General features: G+C 39.7%; 1 protein-coding gene across 4 annotated transcripts in view; it reads right to left on the bottom strand.

Moving 5' to 3' along the window:
• Positions 1-105: 105 nt before the first annotated feature.
• coasy (CoA synthase) overlaps positions 106-11,847 on the bottom strand; it is a 24,054-nt gene continuing 12,312 nt past the window's right edge. For all 4 annotated transcript variants that reach the window (XM_024008607.2, XM_024008609.2, XM_024008608.2 and 1 more), the window contains exons 7-10: positions 6,932-7,016; positions 6,586-6,683; positions 6,065-6,211; positions 106-4,100 (exon numbers count right to left, since the gene is read on the bottom strand). In XM_024008607.2, coding sequence (XP_023864375.1) covers positions 4,029-4,100; positions 6,065-6,211; positions 6,586-6,683; positions 6,932-7,016 — 402 coding nt within the window. In that variant the 3' untranslated portion in view covers positions 106-4,028. The remainder of the gene's footprint in view (positions 4,101-6,064; positions 6,212-6,585; positions 6,684-6,931; positions 7,017-11,847) is intronic.

The raw sequence follows: 11,847 nt of genomic DNA, 5'->3' as shown, positions 1-11,847 counted from the left end.
TTCCCGAGTGGCCAAGTTACAGTTTTGACTTATATCTGCTTGAAAATCTGTGGCATGACATGAAAATGGTTGTCTAGCAATGATCAACAACCAATTRGACACAGCTTGAAGAATTTTMWAAATATTTTTAATGCGGGGAAATGTTGGACAATCCAGGTGTGAAAAGCACTTAGAGACTTACCCAGAACAACTCACAGCTGTAATCTCTGCCAAAGGTGATTCTAACATGTATTGACTCAGTGGTGTTAATACTTACAGTAACAGTCAAAAGTTTGGACACCTACTCATTCAAGGTTTTTTTCCCTTTTTCTTTCTTTCTACATTGTAGAATAATAGTGAAGACATCACAACTATGAAATTACAATTTTTTGGTTACTACATGATTCCATATGGGTTAAACAAATCAAGATATTTTTTTATATTTGAGATTCTTCAAAGTAGCAACACTTTGCCTTGATGACAGCTTTGCACACTCTAGGCATTCTCTCAACCAGCTAACACAAGATCTGGAATAAGTCGAGGGGTATGAATACTTTGAAGGCACTGTATCTACGCACTCCTAAACTGGTCCCAGATCTGTTTGTCCTGTATAGCCAACAAGAGTGTCATGTTGTTAAATCTGTATCATGTTTCATCTATKTTTTCTCAATCTACAAACCGCACAAAATTACTCCTACATTTTTATTCCACAACTCTTTATYAACATCCCAAACATTATTTTTCACTATACTCTTCACTTTTTTTTTTTTTTTTTTACTTAAAGCTATATTAACAAATACTTGATTGACCCTAAGCCCTACAAAAGAAAGCTAGTCAAAATGCCCACCACTATTTGACTCGATTTATGCATTCTCGTGTCTGAAACATTCGTATTTACAGTACAGTTTGGTCTTTAGAGTATATTATACCAAGGATTGTCTGATGTCCGATTTAAACATCCATATAAAACCAGGTCGTGAGGGACTTTTATTTGTTCGTTAATATCTAAAAACAGCWAATCTTCACAAACTTATTCACTAAGTAGCAACATTAAGAGCTCGATTCAATCCATATCACGGAAGATCTGCGGTATAGCGCAATTCAAATTTAAAGGCAATGTTTTTTCCTGCGTTCGCAGAGACTGCATTCACGGTAAACGCTGCATATGTCGGCACAATCGGAAATGACCTTTAAGTTGCGTTATACCACAGKTCTTCTGCGATACGGATTGAAATCGAGTCCTAATTCTCTGGCCATGTTTCGTCTCCCACTATATCCACCCAATTAACAAATAAACAACTATTTTTAAACGAGTGTGAAAAGTCGATCAGACAGACACACAGAGGCCATACTTACGAACATTAGAAACAGATTCTCCGCATCAAAATTTACATCAGCCAATTAAAATSGTAGATGACAGAACATTACAGTGTAGCTGGTCGCATCAGATAACCTGGTACACCAGATGACAGTATTTATTTCCTGGAACAAATTCTGCATCAGCCAATTGCAAATGTTTACCTAGATGGATGTGAACGAATACTTTRCCATAAGAGCGTCCTTAACAAAGTCCCTCGTTATCATCCTACAGATGGCAGTATTGCGGCAATGTTGTTATTTTCAAGATGTATCGCGAGTCCGGACTCGAACTCACGTTCGCAAGCATCCACACTAGAGGAAAGGTTAATTGTTTATCGTTCTACAGCACAACTGTCAATCGTCTGATCAACACATCCTACTGCACGCTGTAGACATATTAATAAGGTCATAAGACAATTCGGTGCTTTCAGAGTGTGTTTAATGTCATAGCGACAACCGCAAATAATACTTCATTGTACATGCATTGAAAAATATAAAAAAGTGTATTTAGAAATGTACCAATTCAACAGCAAACACCGTTTAGCCTGCATATCRTTTACAGCATGTCATTGCTTGCCTCGTTGCTCAAAGCTCCCCTAACGATTCTACCCATGCTACAACACAAAGCAATGATGAATGTATTATTGTTATCAAGTGAGTAAACAACTGTGGTCTATAGATCAAATGTCCTGTTTAGTTTTAGCCGAAATAACTGCATACGACCTAGGCCTGATTATGCAACCCTTTGGAACAGTTATGGGTATATTCTAGAGTTTAGAAGGTCCAGAAAAGTACATTAGCAAGCCACTCATAAGTTGTATTTTGTCAGGATGTATCGGTGCTAAGATACTACAGGAAAATATGGGCTTCTTCTGACACAAATGTCTCTCTCGCCTTTCCAACTCCCCGCCAGTTCTTAAAGCTGTAGCCTATTTTACTATTACATATTAGCAGACGCTCTTATGCAGAGCGACTTAAAGTAGTGAGTGCATACATTTTCATATATATTTTTTTAATTCAGCAAGCAAAAGCGCATCTCTCCTCCAATAGGCTATTATTAAATAATATAAAGTCAAAATAAGTGTCCAACAAGCAATTGTAATTTGGCTTTACCTGGAAATCCAAACGATTTAAGACGAATAGCCGAGCCAGCGAAGATGCCAGGTGCGTAATTGCGAAAACAAAACCACGAACACAGACAGGCTCGAAATGTGTAGCCTAAGTTATGTGTATGCATATTAGGCCATAATTCATTAGCTCAATGCTAGGCTTAATACTGCAGTGAAAATATCTAGTGAATTTACACACACACGAAATAAAAAAAGTGACCAGATAACGAAATCACAGGTAGCCTACACTGTGTGCGCTCCCAGTCCCCAGGCACGCAGTTTGAAAAGCTAACCTATTGATTATATTTTATATTAATTTTTATAAATCTACTTTGTCACATATGCGTTATTTGACTCGAGGCCCAACAGTGGAGCGTTTTTTTCCTTAAATTAAAACCTTGCCCTGAGGGGGATTCGAACTCATGGCCTTCATACCTTGCAGTCTCTGGGCTTACAGCCTTAGAGAATCACACCACCAAATAGTCATAGCGTCTTTTCTTTTTTTTCTTATTTTTTTCTTTCTTTTAACGATATATGAATATAAACGTACATGTTGTATAATCCTCCTACATCTTTACTGTTGTGAAAGCACATGAATGTGTTTGAAATGGACAGGCCAAATTTGGGATTTTGTCATATGTGAAAACGTGAACATTTTGTCTAACGTTAGTACAAGTAGCCTAGTCAAGGATGCATCATTGCAATATTGGCACACAACATTGTTACAGACCAACGGGAACAAAAGTAAACCTTAAATTTGTAGGTTTAAAATATCCCTTTAGTGACCTGGGTTGACCTATTTTAAGAAATGCCAAAGACGGGTTATCTTACGTCACGAAAACAACGCACACACACTTCAATGGGGCAGAAGTCGGTGTTGTTGTGATTCTGGATGGCCAGATATCTAGCAACAATGACAAGAAGCTGCCATGTGGGGAATAGTAGGTGGCTCGTTTCAGCTAGTTTTATCTTGTTCTTGAGACAATGTCTTGTTTTGAGGTGGTGACTGATGTCACGTCTATGCTAATATGGATCAAAGTTGTGCAAATGTATTAATGTCTTCAATAAATATTGGAGACAAAATTAGTTTACATGTTGTCAACAATCTAAGTTCTGCCCCGTACTTGTCGGTTTTGTTGCTAAACAACCAATATGTCTATTGATTGGTGGAAATAAAGTCTAAAGATCTTTGATWGGCTGATGATGGATTTTGTTCCAGGAAATAATCACTGTCATCTGGTGAGGTTAGCATAGGGCTAAGGTGCTCCAGGTTATCTGATGGGACCAGTTACAATGTAGCGTTCTATTCATTTTAATTGGCTGATGCGCATTGAGACGGAGAAACTGTTTAAATTTAAACTGTTTCTAATGTTCACAAGTATGGCTCCAGCGTCTTTTGCAGGCACACCAAAGCAACCGCTGTGGCGCTCTTTTTAAGGCAGACGCGTCCCTAACATGATTGCACCCTGGCAGTTTTGGAGCCACCCTCATCCTTTGCAGGGCTTACAGTCGGTATGTGTGCAGTTCACTGTTGTTGTTGTGGTGTGTATCCGTGTGTGTGTGCGCGCGCGGAGGTCTGACTCAGGACGGTGGCTTGGCTCCTTCCCGACTCTGTTGGATCCGCTTCTGAAGAAGATCCCAGGCCTTCCGTACCTGGGATTTAAATGCAGAGGAAGACGTGACAAAGGGTTTGTTTATGCAATGCATTGACTGGTATCTATATCCTCCCGGAAAGCCATATCATGAAAATACTTGGTTGTTAAACGTTAATGTGTAAGCTGCGTCCAGATTCTTCACTTTTCCCAAAGTGTGCACTTCCACACTTCCTGTCATGGATTTAACAATGGTGGAAACTAGGGGTGTGCTGATCTTGCCATACTCTTATTTGTATCCGTTAATTCACATGGATGATACTCGTAATTGGAAAAACTGTTTTGAAATGCCTAAATAGAGGTTTGCAATACCTAATAGTCTCCCTGCACCTTCATATAAACCAAGGAAGCTGCAGATCAGGAGCAGCGAACTTGCGTGTGTTCTCAAACTTGCAGCGGGTAGATGCGTTTGCTGTCACTCAGTCAGAACGCAGGGGTTAAAACAAAACAATAATTTAAAAAACACAAATTAAAATGTCCCATCTCGATCTCAGATCGATTGTCTGCAGGGCCAAGTTAACCTCCCATGTAAAAATGTCATGACCATAATGCTTTTAAGGAAAGAGGATAATTTTGTACCTTAAACTGCAAGTTTGACCAATTCCAATCTTTTTCAATAATGTAAAACACAAAATCATTGACAGAAATCTGTCGCAGTGACGGATAACTTTAACCCCTGAGAACGTGCGTCAGCCTTTCATCTTTTTTCCAACCCTCCCTCCGCTTGTTAGATATTATCCACATTGATAGCTTGCTGATTTATCATAGTAGCAGCAGTCAGTAGCAATCTAAGTGATCGGAGCATAATATGGAAGAGCGACCAGTAAAATTATCAAGCGAATGGAGATACAGCTTTGTTCTATCCAATCGTAGAAGCAGGAACAACCTAGACAGACAATTTCTTTACAGATAGCAGAACTAAACAGTTCTTAAGAGTACACAGTACTTTGCACTGAGTGAAATGAGAGCGATGCGTGCTGGCAGCTAAAAAAAAAAATAAACTCTGTTTCTCCCAATCATGGAAAACAACAAAAAAATACATCCGTTACGATACTCGTTTTGTCCGAGTACTCACCCCCTAAAGGCGTCCGCATACTAGGTTCGGTTTTCTCCAAGCAGAACTCGGCTACGCGAAGCGAGCATCAGTGCCTCGCATCCTGCCTTAAAAAGACATTTGCTTGAAAAACAAGAAAAGAGCGGCAYAATTACAGTTTTTCCCCTCGAGACGCRGTAGCAACAACATACAGTAACACTTCCTCAAAATAGTCCGAATCAATCTAAAGATAAATCAAGAACTCGTCATTAATTTTTCTACCGAGGTCTTAGCCGCAATTTTACATCTAAGTGCAGTATTTTTAAGGTCAAAAAATGTGCATGAAAACTAGTTGTCACTTAATTGAAGAAACACTACTGTCGACCAATCACCGACGAAGGGATGTAGACTTAGGGTATCGAACTTGGGCTTGCCTCAAGAAATACATTTGTGTGCTCGAACAGCTGGGAAAAAAATAAATAAATGCCGAACACCAAAAAGTCACAGAATTTAGTCATAACTGTTCAAACTGTTTTGACTGGGAGGCATACYGTAAGCTTTAGTGGAAACTCTCTCCAGCCAATGTTTACACCAATCCAATACTTTTTAATCCATGATTGGAAGTGTYCAAGTGGCGTGCCCACTTTAGAAGGGTGGAGAATCTGGACGCAGCCTAAGATATATAAAAATMATTGTTCCTATAAAAATGCAAGAAGCCTTTATGTGTGGATGGTAAAAGTTTCAGGACTTTTCAAATGTGCTTTATCAAGCCATTTTCCCCCATCAGTGTGTCTGGCTTCGCCCTGGGTCATGTTCATTAGGGAATAGCGTAACAAAATGTTTTGCGATGGGAAAATGGACCAGTCCCTCGTTTTCTTCCTTTTGGTTCCTAATGAACAAGAACCTGGTCTCCCTATCCCTTCRTTCCTTACCTGTTTCTGGGTGATCTCGGGCTCCCACAGAGTGCAGAGCACCACGTTGGCCTGCTCCACCTGCTGCGTGTTGGGCCACTGGCTCTGCAGCCGCCGCACAGCATCCTCTTGGCTGACGCCGTCCCTCGCCGTGATCCGAGACACCGCCTGGGGGTTAGGAGCGTCGGGGTGGATAATAAAAAAAATTAAGTGTCTGGATCAGAGTTTTGTCTTTTAGCATTAGATGTTATGCAAGGGTCTACTTACTGTTACTGTGATAAGAGCATATGCTAAATGACTAAAATGTAAAATGATCATGGAATTGAACTACCACTGTTTAAGTACAATTTTGTTTATTATTTTCAATTCAAAATGTRCTGGTATGTTTTCACTTTGACATTGAGGACAAGGTTGTGTTGAGGAGTTAAGAGAAACCCTATGCCTAAATTCCAGGTTGTGTAAGGCATCAAAATGAAAGAGTGCCCTTTGCGCAGTTATCTATGAGGTTATTCTCAGACGTTCAAAGCACAGATGTGGGTTACCTCTTCCTCAGGAATGACGGCGACCCAGACCTCGTGCACGATGTCCGTCCAGCCGGCCTCCAGCAGCACAGCCGCGTCCACCACACACACCTGTTTACCTAGGGGGAATAATAGAATACTAATAATACATGCCATTTAGAAGACACTTTRATTCAAAGCGACTTACAGTCATGCGTATATACATTTTATGTTCAGAACCCACTATTCTGGCGTTGCAAGCGCCATGCTCTACCAACTGAGCTACAGGGGAACACAAGCCCACTGTCTGTACACACAGGTGAACGCACACAAACACTGACACACACATACATACACAACTTTGACACGTATCAAATCAGCAACATACCTTCCTCTCGGGCCTGTTGGATCCTTTCCTTGACGAGTAGAGCTATCTCCGGCCACACAATGTCAGTGAGGGCTTTCAACCTCTCCTGCAACAATAGTAATACTAATTTATTACATTTGTAAAGCACTTTCATTACACAAGTGTAACCTTAATGTGCATAAAATAAAAATATTTAAAAAATGTTACAAGACAAAACAAGTACAGATAACATATCATAAAYGCATACAAGCATAGTTTGAGGATATCAGTTGATATAATGATTAACAGAAGCCTATGCCATTAAGTCACAGAGCCAAACTGACAACACATTTTCAGGCCCGATGTTTTGGGAAAGAAGCCCACAAAGTGCCTTTAGAAAGTATGCATACCCCTTGACTTCTTCCGTATGTTGTGTGTTGCAGCCTGAATTCAAAATGGATCAAATYCAGTGCATTTGAAAAGTATTTAGACCCCTTGACTTTTTCAACATTTTGTTACGTTACAGCCTTATTCTAAAATAAGTTAAATAAATAAAAATCAATCTACACACAATACCCCATGATGTTAAAGTGAAAACAGGTTTATATTAATGTTTGCTAATTTATTAAACATAAAACACAGAAATACCTTATTTACATAAGTATTCAGATCCTTTACTATGAGACTACGAAATTGAGCTCAGGTGCATTGATCATCCTTGAGATGTTTCTACAACTTGGTTGGAGTCCACCTGTGGTAAATTCTATTGATTGGACATGATTTGGAAAGGCACACACCGGTCCCACAGTTGAAAGTGCATGTGCGTGTCAGAGCAAAAACCAAGCCATGAGGTCGAAGGAATTGTTAGTAGAGGGTACTGGGGAAGGGTACCAAAATATTTCTGCAGCATTGAAGGTCCCCAAGAACACAGTGGCCTCCATCATTCTTAAATGGAAGAAGTTTGGGGGGGGTTAACAAGAACCCGATGGTCACTCTGACAGAGCTCCAGTGTACCTCTGTTAAGATGGGAGAACCTTCCAGAAGGACAACCATCTCTGCAGCACTCCACCAATCAGGCCTTTATGGTAGAGTGGCCAGACGGAAGCGACTCCTCAGTAAAAGGCACGTGACAGCCGGCTTGGAGTTTCCCAAAAGACACCTAAAGACTTTCAGACCATGTGAAACAAGATTCTATGGTCTGATGAAACCAAGATTAAACTATTTGGCTTGAATGCCAAGCATCACATTTGGAGGAAACCTGGCACCATCCCTACGGTGAAACATGGTGGTGGCAGCATCATGCTGTGGGGATGTTTTTCCAGAGGCATGGACTGGGAAACTAGTCAGGATCGCGGGAAAGAAAATAAAGTATGCATACCCCTTGACTTCTTCCACATGTTGTGTGTTGCAGCCTGAATTCAAAATGGATCAAATGCAGTGCATTTGAAAAATATTCAGACCCCTTGACTTTTTCAACATTTTGTTACGTTACAGCATTATTCTAAAATAATATATTTGCTAGCTAAGTACAGAGAAATCCTTCACGAAAACCTGCTCCAGAGCGCTCAGGACCTCAGACTGGGGCGATGGTTCACCTTCCAACAAGAGAATGACCCTAAGTACACAGCAAAGACAATGCAGGTGTGGCTTCGGGACAAGTCTCTGAATGTCCTTTAGTGGCCCAGCCGAGRCCGGACTTGAACCCAATCAAACATCTCTGGAGGGACCTGAAAATAGCGGTGTAGTGACGCTCCCCATCCAACCTGACAGAGCTTGAGAGGATCTGCAGAGAATAATGGGAGAAAGTCCCCAAATACAGGTGTGCCAAGCTTGTGGCGTCATATCCAAGAAGACTCAAGGCTGTAATTGCTGCCGAAGGGTCTGAATACTTATGTAAATGTAAAATGTAAGTTTAAAAACAAAAAATATATAAAAACCTGTTTTTGCWTTGTCATTATGGGGTATTGTGTGTAGATTGATGAGGGGGGAAAACGATTTAATAKATTTTAAAATAAGGCTGTAATGTAACAAAATGTGGAAAAAGTCAAGGTGTCTGAATACTTCCCMAATGCACTYTAGTTCACATCACTCAAATCTCCAGGTGACCAATACTGAGAGATATTGTGAGGCTACCCTCACATATCTGAAATTACATCACTTGATGTTTACTGATCATGAAAGCAGTTACTTGCTGTTTAACCGATGACAGTGCTAAATTGTGCGCAATTGTTTTGCATGGAATAATCAGAAATATTAAGTTCTGACTATGCTCTTCAAGAGGTTATGACAGTACAACCAAATAGTTAACATTTATTTACAATCCCATGAAAATGGCAGGCAGTTGTCAATGTTTTTAGCGGAGGTAAAGCGAATAACTCTGCACCTTATTGTGACGTTTTACTGATAAACTACTGAAGGGAAAGCTGTCCCCCTGGAACTTTACAAAGGACTTAACGGTACAGTAGGTAGCTACATCTGGTAAATCAATAACAACTAAAACGGATGAAGACAGAGTTTGGTTTCTTATTTGCTAGCTGACGTTAGCAAAGATCAAGGTGTCTTATAGTTATAGAAATAGGACAATTCGAGGAAATATGTGTTTAGCTAGCAAGCCTAAGTTACTTCTTTGTTTATTTGTTAGCTAGTTAATTGCAGCCAACTCGCACCGGTAGATGTTTCATTTCTCTCATGTCGTCATGGCTGAAGCCAGCGCAAAGTCCTACTATTTATGTGTCCAGGTTAAACGTGGGACATCCCTCAATACAAACAAATAGTCGGTTAAATGAATGGTTATTGCATCATTTCCAGATCTATTAGAAGCGTTGAATAGACAAAACAATGCAATTTAACCAATTGACTGGCCAGAGAGCAGGGCATTCATCAGCAAAGACGCAGTGCAAGCTGATAGTATTTTGGACAACCAAAGTTTTGTCAAAATTATCGATGAATTCGAGGTGTCAGCTCTATGGTGATTTGCGATTCATAACTTACATTTTACCGGTACTACCAGTAGTAGAAGGCCAACCGATACCACGACGGAATGCGTTTGAAGTGATGATGCGCCGCCGAGAACAGCTGGCATGTTTAGCAAAGTACATCGCCAGTGGCACGCACACATTTCGTGTAGATCAGCAGGTGGGGGCTTTTCGTGACAGCCAGGAGAGACAATCGAATGAGGATGCGGTGAGCAAAGTTACTGGGCTCGAAATTAGTCACGCTTGCTCTATATAGCTTGATGCTTCTAATTGTGCATGTAAAAAAAAAAAAAAAGGATTAAAGGTTACACTTTATGGCTGGATTTATGTATTTTTTTCCAATGCTAAATTAATTTGGCAGACCTAACTTGATTGACCCTCTTTCTACAAGACCTCTAGTCTATGACAGGCCTAATCATATTTGTATGAATATTTTGTTGACGCATTCAGGTAATGAACTCATTATTATACATTTGATTACAATTATTTATTGTTAATCATTCTTGAATTTGTTAGGCTATACAATTAAGTAGATTAATAAACTGATAATACATTCATAACCTTTCAATAATTTTTGAACATGATAGGATGTATAATAAATCGAATGCAATATTCTATGTGAATAATGTTCATTAATGTTAATTTCTGTATTAATGATAATACATTTGAAAATCAGTCAATTGGAATATTTTGCCAATTGTTAATGTCCATATAGCCTAGGACAATGTGGTACTGTTATTCCTTATCCACCTAATAATTTTCACCCCCCCTCCCTCGCTCGCCTCACTTTTCTGAGGGAAAATCCGTTAACCTTTTCTCAATACAGGGGGTGCTGTTTCCACTTTGGAAAATATCGTCTCCAAATTAAACTGCCTCATACTCAATTCTTGCTCGTACAATATGCATATTATTATTACTATTGGATAGAAAACAATCTCTAGTTTCTAAAACCGTTTGAATTATGTCTGTGGGTGAACCAGAACTCTTTCTACAGCGAAAATTATGACAGGACATGCGAAGCTCTGAAAAATAGTCTCTGATCTCGGATCAGTTTTAAGCTCTGTGTATGCCCTATGGATCGAAATGAACTGCACCCGCCTTCCCCTGGATGTCAGTAACCAATGAGAAGTGGATGGGTCTCTACGTGTTTCTCAGAGTTTATAAAAGGCAATGGAGTGAGATGCCCTTCTTTTCGACGCTCGCCAGGACGCAAGGGAGGACTTCAGAATGGCATGCTCAAAAGCTCTCGTTATTGACCAAAGATCTATCCGTCTGTGATTTAATTCGATATAGGTGTTAGAAACATCATAACGAAGTTATTTGAAACCGATTTATATCAGTTTATGCGAGTATATTGCTATTTTCGGAATTTCCTTAGTATTGCGTTTGAGGATTTGGACATGTGTGTGCCGTGTAGCTATCGTTAGCTGCTAGTTCCGAAGTTGAAGAGGTCGTTTTACAACAAAGCAACGATTATTTTGGACAAAGGACACATTGCCCAAGATACTGATGGAAGCTCGTCCAAAAGTAAGAGTATTATATGATTTTATTCCGTATTTATGTGGAAAAATGTAAACGCAGTTGTCGGCCATTTTTTGCGGCACTAGTCTGGCTGTAACTCACAATGTATGCTCTTGTAACGTTAATTTTAAAAATCTAAATCAGCGGTTGCATTAATAACCAATGCATCTTTCATTAGCTGTCCAACCTGTATTTTTTTTGTCAATCTAATCGATAAATAATCGTAAACATAGGTGCCTTTCCAAGATGGCGCCGGCCAGAATGCATGCCATGTTTGACAGATTACATTGCATAACCACGATTTGTGATGCTAAATATGCACATTTTCAAACAAACTCTATATGCATTGTTGTATATGATGTTACAGGACTGTCATCTGAAGAATTCTGAGAAGGTTAGTGAAAAATTAATATATTTTGGTGGCGAAACGTTATCGCCCCTTTTGCATTGATTCAATGCTGG

The sequence above is a fragment of the Salvelinus sp. IW2-2015 genome, linkage group LG18 (assembly GCF_002910315.2).
Source record: "Salvelinus sp. IW2-2015 linkage group LG18, ASM291031v2, whole genome shotgun sequence".
Lineage (NCBI taxonomy): Eukaryota > Metazoa > Chordata > Actinopteri > Salmoniformes > Salmonidae > Salvelinus > Salvelinus sp. IW2-2015.
This window is presented reverse-complemented; position numbering and strand designations above follow the sequence as displayed.